This window comes from Nerophis lumbriciformis, linkage group LG26 (assembly GCF_033978685.3).
Source record: "Nerophis lumbriciformis linkage group LG26, RoL_Nlum_v2.1, whole genome shotgun sequence".
Lineage (NCBI taxonomy): Eukaryota > Metazoa > Chordata > Actinopteri > Syngnathiformes > Syngnathidae > Nerophis > Nerophis lumbriciformis.
Genome location: NC_084573.2, coordinates 30,868,726 through 30,881,611, shown reverse-complemented (window position 1 = coordinate 30,881,611; position 12,886 = coordinate 30,868,726). Strand labels below are relative to the sequence as shown.

The 12,886-nt window shown below is 40.3% G+C and overlaps 2 protein-coding genes across 8 annotated transcripts in view; one reads left to right on the top strand and one right to left on the bottom strand.

The window, feature by feature from the left end:
* The window catches only part of LOC133623711 (major histocompatibility complex class I-related gene protein-like), a 112,639-nt gene that overhangs the window by 49,124 nt on the left and 50,629 nt on the right, over nt 1-12,886 (top strand). The gene's annotated exons all lie outside the window — the stretch shown is intronic.
* tshr (thyroid stimulating hormone receptor) overlaps nt 1-12,886 on the bottom strand; it is a 74,349-nt gene that overhangs the window by 37,777 nt on the left and 23,686 nt on the right. The window contains exon 3 of the mRNA XM_061987020.1: nt 12,542-12,616. Coding sequence (XP_061843004.1) covers nt 12,542-12,616 — 75 coding nt within the window. The remainder of the gene's footprint in view (nt 1-12,541; nt 12,617-12,886) is intronic.

Genomic DNA, 12,886 nt, shown 5'->3' with positions numbered 1-12,886 from the left:
ATACCAACTGCTAATAAAGGTCGTGACTAATTTCTCTTTCTGCGTGTAACAAGACTCTGTTTTTGAGCAATTTCTCCTCCTTTCATCACCGGTGCCTCTCTAATACCCAGGAAAGAGCTGAAACCGTCTCGAAGTGTGTGGTTTTCATCGAGACAAGACCCGGTCGCCTGTTGCGCAATCACCACTTTACAGACCTACAGCTGCCGAACGGGAAGCAGGGCACTCATTTGCGTCCGACCCTGAAGGAAACCCGAGTGAGACGCTATTATCTGGTGCACCGCACCAATCACAGGCGAATAAGCCCAAGTGATGTGAAATAACAGAAAATAGATACCCACCTCAGCTGCTGGCTGGAATGATTGCTTCTGTCTGTGTTTTTCTTACCTGGAACGAGTCCGCTACTTAGCAAAGACCGAGGAGGTAGTTCAGCCGCATCCATCAATTCATAACGTTGTTAATCATAGTGGCCGCTGACTGTGACACGTCTACACAGGACAGTGGAAATTAATCAATCTCGGAAGAAACCCTGTCACCGGGACAGGCGGTCTTGGAGTCGAGGTACAAGTAGAGCAGGGGTGCCCAAAGAAGGGCCTGGGGACCAAGTCATTTCTCAGCTTACTCCTAGTGGTTAGAGTGTCCGCCCTGAGATCGATAGGTTGTGAGTTCAAACCCCGTCATACCAAAGACTACAAAAAATGGGACCCATTACCTCCCTGCGTGGCACTCAGCATCAAGGGTTGGAATTGGGGGTTAAATCGCCAAAAATGATTCCCGGGCGCCGCCACTGCTGCTGCTCACTGCTCCCCTCACCTCCCAGGGGGTTGATCAAGGGTGATGGGTCAAATGCAGAGAATCATTTTGCCGCACCCAGTGTGTGTGTGAAAATCATTGGTACTTTAACTTTTTTAATTTCGTTTGGCCCGCCAAATGGTGGTTTCCCAAATTTAATACATATTCATCATTGTCATTCATTCATTGGCTTACACACGTGGCCATTTATCGGATAAGATGATCTCCGCTACCATATGTTGGTATGGGTATAAACCAGGGGTGCCCAAACAAATCAATGCATGCAAATCCAGTACAATATATAGAATGTTTGTTCAAATAATTAGAAAATGCCATTTTGGGCAACATTTTGTGTGATTGCTGAAGAGCCAAAGCCGAACTGAAATGCTAACAGTTAACAGACTGGCCAGATTGCGTCAAGTAACAAAAAGAATGAGCAAAAAAGGTACTATGCTAACTAGGTATGTATATACCTGTTAAAAAAAGAAAGCTAGCATGCTAATGTTAGCAAGCTAGAATGCTAACTGTAACTAATGGTACGACGATTTGTCGACAAATGTCAGCAATAAAATTTTTGTTTGTAAACCTACAAAATAGCTAAAAAAAGAAGCTATACTAACAATGATATGCTAACAGGTATCATATGTCAAGTAGCAAAAAGCATTAGCAAAACGAGCCAAAAAAAAGGTACTATGCTAACATGCTGATATATACCTGTTGAATTAGCTAAAAAAAGAAAGCTAGCATAATAATGTTAGCAAGCTAAAATGCTAACTGTAACTAATGGTACGACGATTAGTCGACAAATGTCAGTTATAAAATTTGTTGGCCACAATAGTCGTGACGTCATCATTCGTTTTTTCCGGGCGGAAGCGAGTCTGCGCCGCCACTCGCCAAAACATCGCCATTGACAAGAACTATAGGAGACAAAGCTGTGTGAAAAAGAACTTTAACTCTCATTTTAGCCAAAGTCAGCCAGGTAAACTTTGCCTACATTAATTCAAGTACTTTTTAAAGCGGTGTCAATTTGCGATGCTGTAAAAAAAACAAAAAACACAATAACAAATGCTAGCATTAGCATTCATCAAGTACCAAAATATGACTGAGATGTTTGTAAACCTACAAAATAGCTAAACAAAAAAGAAGCTATACTAACAATGATATGCTAATAGGTATCATATGTCAAGAAGCAAAAAGCTTTAGCAAAACAAGCCAAAAATAAGGTACTATACTAACACGCTGATATATACCTGTTGAATTAGCTAAAAAAAAAAAAAAGCTAGCATAATAATGTTAGCAAGCTAAAATGCTAACTGTAACTAATGCTACGACAATTTGTCGACAAATGTCAGCAATAAAATTTGTCGCCCACAATAGTCGCAACGTCATCACTCGTGTTTTTTTCGGGCGGAAGCGGGTCCGCGCCACCACTCGCCAAAACATCGCTATAGGAGACAAAGTTGTGTGAAAAAGAACTTTAACTCTCATTTTAGCCAAAGTCAGCCAGGTAAACTTTGCCTACATTAATTCAAGTACTTTTTAAAGCGGTGTCAATTTGCGATGCTGTAAAAAAAAAAAAAAACACAATAACAAATGCTAGCATTAGCATTCATCAAGTACCAAAATATGAGTGAGATGTTTGTAAACCTACAAAATAGCTAAAAAAAAGAAGTTATACTAACAACGATATGCTAACAGGTATCATATGTCAAGTAGCAAAAAGCATTAGCAAAACGAGCCAAAAAAAAGGTACTATGCTAACATGCTGATATATACCTGTTGAATTAGCTAAAAAAAGAAAGCTAGCATAATAATGTTAGCAAGCTAAAATGCTAACTGTAACTCATGGTACAACGATTAGTCGACATTGTCGACAAATGTCAGCAATAAAATTTGTCGCCCACAATAGTCGCGACGTCATCACTCGTGTTTTTTCCGGGCGTAAACGGGTCCGCGCCACCACTCGCCAAAACATCACTATAGGAGACAAAGTTGTGTGAAAAATAACTTTAACTCTCATTTTAGTCAAATGCTGGACGACAGCAAAGACTTACTGTTATGTAAAAGAAAAGGGGTAGGATTAAATAAGCTCTACTTCTTCCTACTCCTTTTCGAACATGTTGAAAAGAGAAACTGGAAATAGTGATGCATCATGTTGTATGCTTGCATGTTCGAAATAAACTCAAACTCAACTCAACTCAAAACCAAAAATAAACAAAAGGTGAGTGCCCCTAAGAAAAGGCATTGAAGCTTAGGGAAAGGTTTTGCAGAACGAAACTAAAACTGAACTGGCTACAAAGTAAACAAAAACAGAATGCTGGACGACAGCAAAGACTTACTGTTATGTAAAAGAAAAGGGGTAGGATTAAATAAGCTCTGCTTCTTCCTACTCCTTTTCGAACATGTTGAAAAGAGAAACTGGAAATTGTGATGCATCATGTTGTATGCTTGCATGTTCGAAATAAACTCAAACCCAACTCAACTCAACTCAAAGTCAGCCAGATAAACTTTGCCTACATTAATTCAAGTACTTTTTAAAGCGGCGTCAATTTGCAATGCAGTAAAAAAAAAAACAGCACGATAACAAATGCTAGCATTAGCATGCATCCAGTCCACCAAAATATGACTGAGTAGCAAAAAAAGTTAGCATGCTAATATTAAAATGCTAATGACTGCGGCGCGGGCCAGACGTTGCACACGCCTGGTCTAAACGCTTCACTCACGGTGCTGCTGTGTTTGGCCCGCAGACTAATGGCACATTTTCACTTTGGCCCTTGGAGGCACAAAGTTTGGGCTCCCCTGACGTAGAGTTTTTAGGCTCTGCAGGGTCCGGTGTGTGTGGTCCAACCAGGACAATTGAGACGAGAGCGCGCCTCGCTTGACTTTCCACCCGAGACACTCATGCAGGAGCCGGAGCATGAAGGAGCGAGTAGGAGAAGCCAAATAGCGGCCGCTGTTCATCTTTTCCGCTCCGGCGACTTTATTCGGACTGTCTGCGTCCACCGGCCTCCGGAGTGAAGTCCAAATAATACACGTAGTAACGTATCAATACTGTGACACAATAAAACTGAGTATTTTATTCTCAGAAGTTACTCCCTATGGTTTTAAATACAAACCCTGTTTCCATATGAGTTGGGAAATTGTGTTAGATGTAAATATAAACGGAATACAATGATTTGCAAATCCTTTTCAACCCATATTCAATTGAATATGCTACAAAGACAACATATTTGATGTTCAAACTGATAAACATTTTTTTTTTTTTTGCAAGTAATCATTAACTTTAGAATTTGATGCCAGCAACACGTGACAAAGAAGTTGGGAAAGGTGGCAATAAATACTGATAAAGTTGAGGAATGCTCATCAAACACTTATTTGGAACATCCCACAGGTGTGCAGGCTAATTGGGAACAGGTGGGTGCCATGATTGGGTATAAAAACAGCTTCCCAAAAAATGCTCAGTCTTTCACAAGAAAGGATGGGGCGAGGTACACCCCTTTGTCCACAACTGCGTGAGCAAATAGTCAAACAGTTTAAGAACAACGTTTCTCAAAGTGCAATTGCAAGAAATTTAGGGATTTCAACATCTACGGTGCATAATACCATCAAAAGGTTCAGAGAATCTGGAGAAATCACTCCACGTAAGCGGCATGGCCGGAAACCAACATTGGTTTCCGGCCTCAGACGGCACTGTATCAAAAACCGACATCAATCCCTAAAGGATATCACCACATGGGCTCAGGAACACTTCAGAAAACCACTGTCACTAAATACAGTTCGTCGCTACATCTGTAAGTGCAAGTTAAAGCTCTACTATGCAAAGCGAAAGCCATTTATCAACAACATCCAGAAACGGCGCCGGCTTCTCTGGGCCCGAGATCATCTAAGATGGACTCATGCAAAGTGGAAAAGTGTTCTGTGGTCTGACGAGTCCACATTTCAAATTGTTTTTGGAAATATTCGACATCGTGTCATTTGGACCAAAGGGGAAGCGAACCATCCAGACTGTTATCGACGCAAAGTTCAAAAGCCAGCATCTGTGATGGTATGGGGGTGTATTAGTGCCCAAGGCATGGGTAACTTACACATCTGTGAAGGCACCATTAATGCTGAAAGGTACATACAGGTTTTGGAGCAACATATGCTGCCATCTAAGCGCCATCTTTTTCATGGACGCCCCTGCTTATTTCAGCAAGACAATGCCAAGCCACATTCAGCACGTGTTACAACAGCGTGGCTTCGTAAAAAAAGAGTGCGGGTACTTTCCTGGCCCGCCTGCAGTCCAGACCTGTCTCCCATCGAAAATGTGTGGCGCATTATGAAGCGTAAAATACGACAGCGGAGACCCCGGACTGTTGAACGACTGAAGCTCTACATAAAACAAGAATGGGAAAGAATTCCACTTTCAAAGCTTCAACAATTAGTTCCCTCAGTTCCCAATCGTTTATTGAGTGTTGTTAAAAGAAAAGGTGATGTAAAACAGTGGTGAACATGCCCTTTCCCAACTACTTTGGCACGTGTTGCAGCCATGAAATTCTAAGTTAATTATTATTTGCAAAAAAATAAATAAAGTTTATGAGTTTGAACATCAAATATGTTGTCTTTGTAGTGCATTCAATTGAATATGGGTTGAAAAGGATTTGCAAATCATCCGTTTGTATTTACATCTAACACAATTTCCCGACTCATATGGAAACGGGGTTTGTAGATCATTGTATAAATTAAACCAGGGGATGTCCAAACTTTTTGACTTGGGGTCCGCATTGGGCAGGGGCCAAGAGCCAATTGCATGTAAAGTAACGATGCATATACATAGCCTTTACCGGGGGTGTCCAAACTACAGCCCGCGGGCCAAGTGTAGCCCGGCGGCGTCCTCAATTTGGCCAGAGAGACAATATGAGTTCAATTAGGTGGAGCTGGGGTGATTTCATTGAAGTTAATTATCTAGCGCAGTGGTCCCCAACCACCGGTCCGTGACGCATTTGCTACCGGGCCGCAGAGAAACATTAAATAATTTATAAGCGACTGCATTTTTTCCGACTTAACTTTCGCCTGTCCCACTAAACACACCAATAAGCCTGTTTATAGGGTTAACCCTAATCCTAACCCCAATAAAACTCCTCATAGGAAGTTGCCATTTGTTCTATTTATTCTAACTTTGTGACATGACACAATGCACATTAATGAACATGTAAAATAATAAATGTGACAGATTTTAGCCAAAGTCTGAGTTCCATCTGCATCTCATTGCAAAGAAACGAGCACCAGTCTCCCGCTAATTCAGCGTTATAGTGAGTTGTATTTTTCATGCACTTATTTTTGCTGTATTTATCTGGCACAAATGGAAAGCCGGTCCCTGAAAATTATTTGCCTACAATAAACCGGTCCGTAGTGCAAAAAAGGTTGGGGACCACCAGAGGTGGGTAGAGTAGCCAGAAATTGTACTCAAGTAAGAGTACTGTTACTTTAGAGATTTATTACTCAAGTAAAAGTAAGGAGTAGTCACCCAAATATTTACTTGAGTAAAAGTAAAAAGTATGTTGTGAAAAAACTACTCAAGTACTGAGTAACTGATAAGTAACATACACACACATATCATATATATATATATATATATATATATATATATATATATATATATATATATACATATATACACATACATTGATATATACAGTATATAATTTATATTTATTTATTTTGCCGTTTTTGTTTACATGTTAAAGGTGTTTTAATGAATATACATGCATGTTTAACACATATAGATTCCTTTCTTTCATGTTGACAAGAATATAAGTTGGTGTATTACCTGATTCTGATGACTTGCATTGATTGTAATCAGACAGCAGTGCTTAACGTCCACGTTTTCAAATGCAGGAGAAAAAAAGTTCCTCCTTTCTGTCTAATGCCACATGAAAGTGCTTGGTTTTTGGTATCTTATTTGTCCAGCTTCCATATTCGTTTTCACACACTTTACAAGAAATACATTGGTGGCAAATTCCGTAGCTTGCTAGCTTGTTTGCGCTGGCTTTCGGAGACTCTTATTTTGAAAGCGCAGGCGCGATGGAGCGGCACTTTTATTGTGAAGACAGGAACTGTGCAGTCAGTCTTTAGGCTTGTGACGGGATGTATGTTTGAAATAAAAAAGTGTCTTTTTTCCTTCACACTTTTGATTGATTGATTGAAACTTGTATTAGTAGATTGCACAGTACAGTACATATTCCATACAATTGACCACTAAATGGTAACACCCCAATACGTTTTTCAACTTGTTTAAGTCAGGTCATGTGACCGCCTGGCTCTGTTTGATTGGTCCAACGTCACCAGTGACCGCATCTGATTGGTGGAACGGAGTCAAACGTCACTAGTGACTGCATTTTATTGGTGGAACGGAGTGGAACGTCACCAGTAAGGCAGGCACTTTGAAGGTCTGTCTGACAGACCAAAACAAACAAAGCGTGCATTAACAGATCGATAAAAATTAGTAGCGAGTAGCGAGCTGAATGTAGATAAAAGTAGCGGAGTAAAAGTAGCGTTTCTTCTCTATAAATATACTCAAGTAAAAGTAAAAGTAAGTTGCATTAAAACTACTCTTAGAAGTACAATTTATCCCAAAAGTTACTCAAGTAGATGTAACGGAGTAAATGTAGCGCGTTACTACCCACCTCTGGGGACCACTGATCTGGCGGACTGATAACTGCCGAAGTAGTGCATTCGTGTGAATTGAGCACAGCGTTTACTTACGTGACACATTCCAAACAACCTTCATTAGTCATGGTGCAGAACATTTTTTTTTTTGCAACCAGCATAACAAGTCGACAGACATGGTCGCACATAACACAACCTGTTCACTGAACTTTGTGGATATTTAAAAAAAAAAGAAGTCAGATCAACATAAAAAATTCCAAATTACACCCATCAGAATCCATTACAAGGCATGAAGGGAAAAATCGCAAAACACGCCACACTCATCCATGTTGGGCACATTTTAGCTGCTTGATATTTGTGATTGATTACACAACTTTAAGTAAAAAATGTAGGAGTTGAATTTTTTTTAGCCCAATGCGGTCAAAAAGTTTGGACACCCCTGGTCTGTACATATATGTGTGTACATTTTATATTAGAGATGTCCGATAATATCGGACTGACGATAAATGCTCTAAAATGTAATATCGGAAATGAATTGTATCGGTTTCAAAATTATCGGTATCGGTTTCAAAAAGTACAATTTGTGACTTTTTAAAACGCTGCTGTGTACACGGACGCAGGGAGAAGTACAGAGCGCCAATAAACCTTAAAGGCACTGCTTTTGCGTGCCGGCCCAATCACATAATATCTACGGCTTTTCACACACACACAAGTGAATGCAAGGCATACTTGGTCAACAGCCATACAGGTCACACTGAGGGTGGCCGTATAAACAACTTTAACACTGTTACAAATATGCGCCACACTGTGAACCCACACCAAACAAGAATGACAAACACATTTCGGGAGAACATCCGCACCGTAACACGACATAAACACAACAGAACTAATACCCAGAACCCCTTGCAGCACTAACTCTTCCGTGACGCTACAATATACACCCCCCCGCTACCCCCAAGCCCGCCCACCTCAACCTCCTCATGCTCTCTCAGGGAGAGCCAGAGGTGGGACCAAGTCATTGTTTTGCAAGTCACAAGTAAGTCTCAAGTCTTTGCCCTCAAGTCCGAGTCAAGTCCCGAGTCAAGACAGGCAAGTCCAAAGTCAAGACTGGAAAGTCTCAAGTCAAGTCCTAAGTCCTGCATTTTGAGTTTCGAGTCCTTTCAAATCCTTTTAACCACAGACTAATATATTAACACAGATTGTGTATGCTTTTCAAACGCTGTATTTATTTATTAAAACAAGTGCATTTTAAATTGCAGGAAAGAAAATTGTGCTGACATTGCACTTTATAATAGCACTATTAACCAGTCATTTTAAACATTAACTCATTCCTTTACAGAACAAACACATTGAAAAATAAAGTGCAAATGTACTTATTTGTACAAAAGTGTTAACATTGAAAAACATGACATATACGTGAACATAACAAAAAAGTTGTACTTTTTATATGTCAGGGTCCTATGCTGCATTGCATTTGTAAAAGACCAAATTAGCCAAGAGTCTGTCAGTCATTTGTGCACGATGGGGGAGTAGTATGATGCCACCATGGCTGAAAACTCGCTCCACTGGAGCACTGGAGGCAGGCACTGCCAAGACTCTCATGGCCACTCGGAACAGTGAAGGAAGAGTCTTCATGTTCAATGCCCAGAACAAAAGGGGGGAGAGAGTTGTTTTGGGTTGGTGCACTACTTGTGAGTGTATCTTGTGTTTTTTATGTTGATTTAATTAAAAAAAGAAAAAAGAAAAAAATTATTTCTTGTGCGGCCCGATACCAATCGATCCACGGACCAGTACCGGGCCGCGGCCCGGTGGTTGGGGACCACTGAGGTAAACAACCAACAGTATGTCAGAAAGCTAGCTAAAACGGTACACATATTCATAATATAGTATACATTTTAACTGACCTTTATTTTACTATTTTTGTCTTTTTTTAGGTGGCTAAAATACGCGGTGCTGCTGACCGCCGTCTAACGTTACGTGTGATATATTGACTAACGTAACCCTGCTTAAAAAAAATCACTGAACAAAAAGTATGAATAAGGTAGTGAACTGCAACAGATTCCCATGTTTGCAATAACGTTATAACGTTAGCAGTGAGTTTACAGCCTCACCGATTTAACTACACAGCAAATAAAAGTCACGTTACTTAGCCAATAAACGTTATCTTACATTCAAAACTTACCCTTCTTTGTGCAACTTCAAATGCCGGACGAAGTTGGAAGTTGTTGCCTCTCCATCAGTAATTTTCGAACCGCATGTGTTGCATACTGCAAACCGTTTTGTGTTGACCACCTCGTAATTTTTATACCCAAACAAAATTATTTTAGGCATCATTTTTTGTTCACTGGCGTGTGGTTTGGACATGTCTTCTTCGTTGGTTGTCCTGCAATTTGATTGGATGAATGCTGTGTGATGAAAACAAAGTAGATCTAATTTGATTGGCTGTTGTACTGAGACCACACCAGCTGACACACGCAACGCTGATAGACAAGTACACAATGAAAAATACGGAGCGCTCCCGAATAACTTTTTCATCTTTGGGTTTTGGGGAAAGTAGCAAGTCATGTCAAGTCATGTCAATTCAAAAGGCTCAAGTCCAAGTGAAGTCACAAGTCATTGATGTTAAAGTCTAAGTCGAGTTGCAAGTCTTTTTACATTTTGTCAAGTCGAGTCTAAAGTCATCAAATTCATGACTCGAGTCTGACTCGAGTCCAAGTCATGTGACTCGAGTCCACACCTCTGGGGAGAGCATGTCCCAAATTCCAAGCTGCTGTTTTGAGGCATGTTAAAAAAAAGAATGCACTTTGTGACTTCAATAGTAAATATGGCAGTGCCATGTTGGCATTTTTTTTTCCATAACTTGAGTTGATTTATTTTGGAAAACCTTGTTACATTGTTTAATGCATCCAGCGGGGCATCACAACAAAATTAGGCATAATAATGTGTTAATTCCACGACTGTATATATCGGTATCGGTTGATATCGGAATCGGTAATTAAGAGTTGGACAATATCGGAATATCGGATATTGGCAAAAACGCCATTATCGGACATTTCTATTTTATATTAATATAATGGATATATTAATATCACCACCCTGCTCAGTGGCCTTGTGGTTAGATTGTCGGTTCGCTGTCTTTAGCTTCAAACGGCAAACATAAATCAATTTGAACAAAATTAATAATAAATAAAATTAATATATAAGTTTTTAAATGAAATTTAAAATGGAGCTTCACCACTTGAGTCGTAATTTTTTCGTTTAAGAAACCTCTTTACTGTATGACTTTAAGCTCCAGACTTCTTCAGAAGTCCGCCCTGAGATCGGTAGGTCGTGAGTTCAAACCCCGGCCGAGTCACGCCAAAGACTATAAAAATGGGACCCATTACCTCCCTGCTTGGCCCTCAGCATCAAGGGTTGGAATTGGGGGTTAAATCAACCAAAAATGATTCTTGAGCGCGGCCGCCGCTGCTGCTCACTGCTCCCCTCACCTCCCAGGAGGTGAAGAAGGGGATGGGTCAAATGCAGAGGACAAATTTCACCACACCTAGTGTGGGTGTGACAATCATTGGTACTTTAACTTAATATTTAATTAGTATAATTGGATATTTAGAGTATGTGAAAGTTTGACTCCTACCTTGTTTACTTCCGTGACGACCTCCTAAACATTTTGTAATCAATCAGAAATGTCAAGCAGCTAAAATGCGTCAAACATGGAAAAGTGTGGAGAGTGTTTTGTATTTTTCCCATCATGCTTTGTAATGCATTTAAATGGGTGTAATTTAATTGTTTTTAATTGTGTTTGGACTTTTTTTTTATAATATCCACAAAGTTCAGTGAGCAGGTTGTGTTATGTTGACTTTTTGTGTTGGTTGCAGTTTTCTTTTGCACCATGACTAGGGAAGGTTGTTTAGATTGTGTCGTACAAGTAAATTCTGTGCTATATTCACCTCAAAGCACAAGTCATTCTTTGCCACATTGGGGACGGCGTGGCGCGGTTGGGAGAGTGGCCGTGCCAGCAACCTGAGGGTTCCTGGTTCGATCCCTACCTTCTACCAACCTCGTCACGGCCTTTGTGTCTTTGACTTCACCCGTGCTCCTGATGGGTCGTTGTTTATTGCCTTGCATGGCAGCTCCCGCCATCAGTGTGTGAATGGGTGAATGTGGAAATAGTGTCAAAGCGCTTTGAGTACCTTTTGAAGGTAGAAAATCGCTATACAAGTATAACCCATTTACCCGTTTGTTTCCATTTCTAATATGTCGTTTCCCAAAACCAACCACGAATGCACACGCACACACAGTGTTGAGCATTTGATTGATTGATTGAGACTTTTATTAGTAGATTGCACAGTACAGTACATATTCCGTACAATTGACCACTAAATGGTAACACCCCAATAAGTTTTTCAACTTGTTTAAGTCGGGGTCCTACTCAGTGGCCTAGTGGTTAGAGTGTCCGCCCTGAGATCGGTAGGTTGTGAGTTCAAACCCCAGCCGAGTCATACCAAAGACTATAAAAATGGGACCCATTACCTCCCTGCTTGGCACTCAGCATCAAGGGTTGGAATTGGGGGTTAAATCACAAAAAATGATTCCCGGGCGCGGCCACCGCTGCTGCCCACTGCTCCCCTCACCTCCAATGGGTGATCAAGGGTGATGGGTCAAATGCAGAGAATAATTTCGCCACACCTAGTGTGTGTGTGACAATCATTGGTACTTTAACTTTGAACTTTAATCAATTCATGGTAATTCATGGCATCTCCATGTGAGGCAGGCCCCTTCTTTGGCTATTTTTAAGACCCTTCTTAAAACCCATTTTTATTCACTGGCTTTTAACCCAGCATGAGACTTTAAACTGTTTTTAACTTTTTAACTGCTTTTTATCTAACAAATTGTTCTTAGGGTAATTTGTATTTGCTTTTTCAATGTGTATTTTACGTCTGTTTTAAATGTTATTTTTTAGTCTGTCCTTTGCCTCTATTTCTTTGTGGTCTACAGCCCTTTGTGGTTGTTTTTAAAGGGCTTTATAAATAAAGTTGGTATGGTATGGTATCTTTCAATGCTGCGACTGAAACTAAAGCGTGTGCCCTTCACTTGAGATACTCACATGTGGGTGATCTTCTTCAGGCCGTGAAACGAGTGTCTTTCCAGCCTCTGCAGGGTGACATCCACCGATATATATCTGCAAGAAATGATCACAGTCGTTCTGTTCTGAGAAGGAAGGGGATTGCTACGGCCCCAGTTTACCTGACACATGAAACGTGAGGAAGGTGCACTAGTCACACTGCAAAAACTGAAATCTAAGTAAGATTAAATATCTCAAATAAGGGTGATATTTGCTTATTTTATGTCTTATAAGATAATTCTTCTCACTAAGCAGAGTTTATGTTAGAGTGTTTTACTTGTTTTAAGTGTTTTGCTCCTAAATGATCTCAGTAAGATACTACAGCTT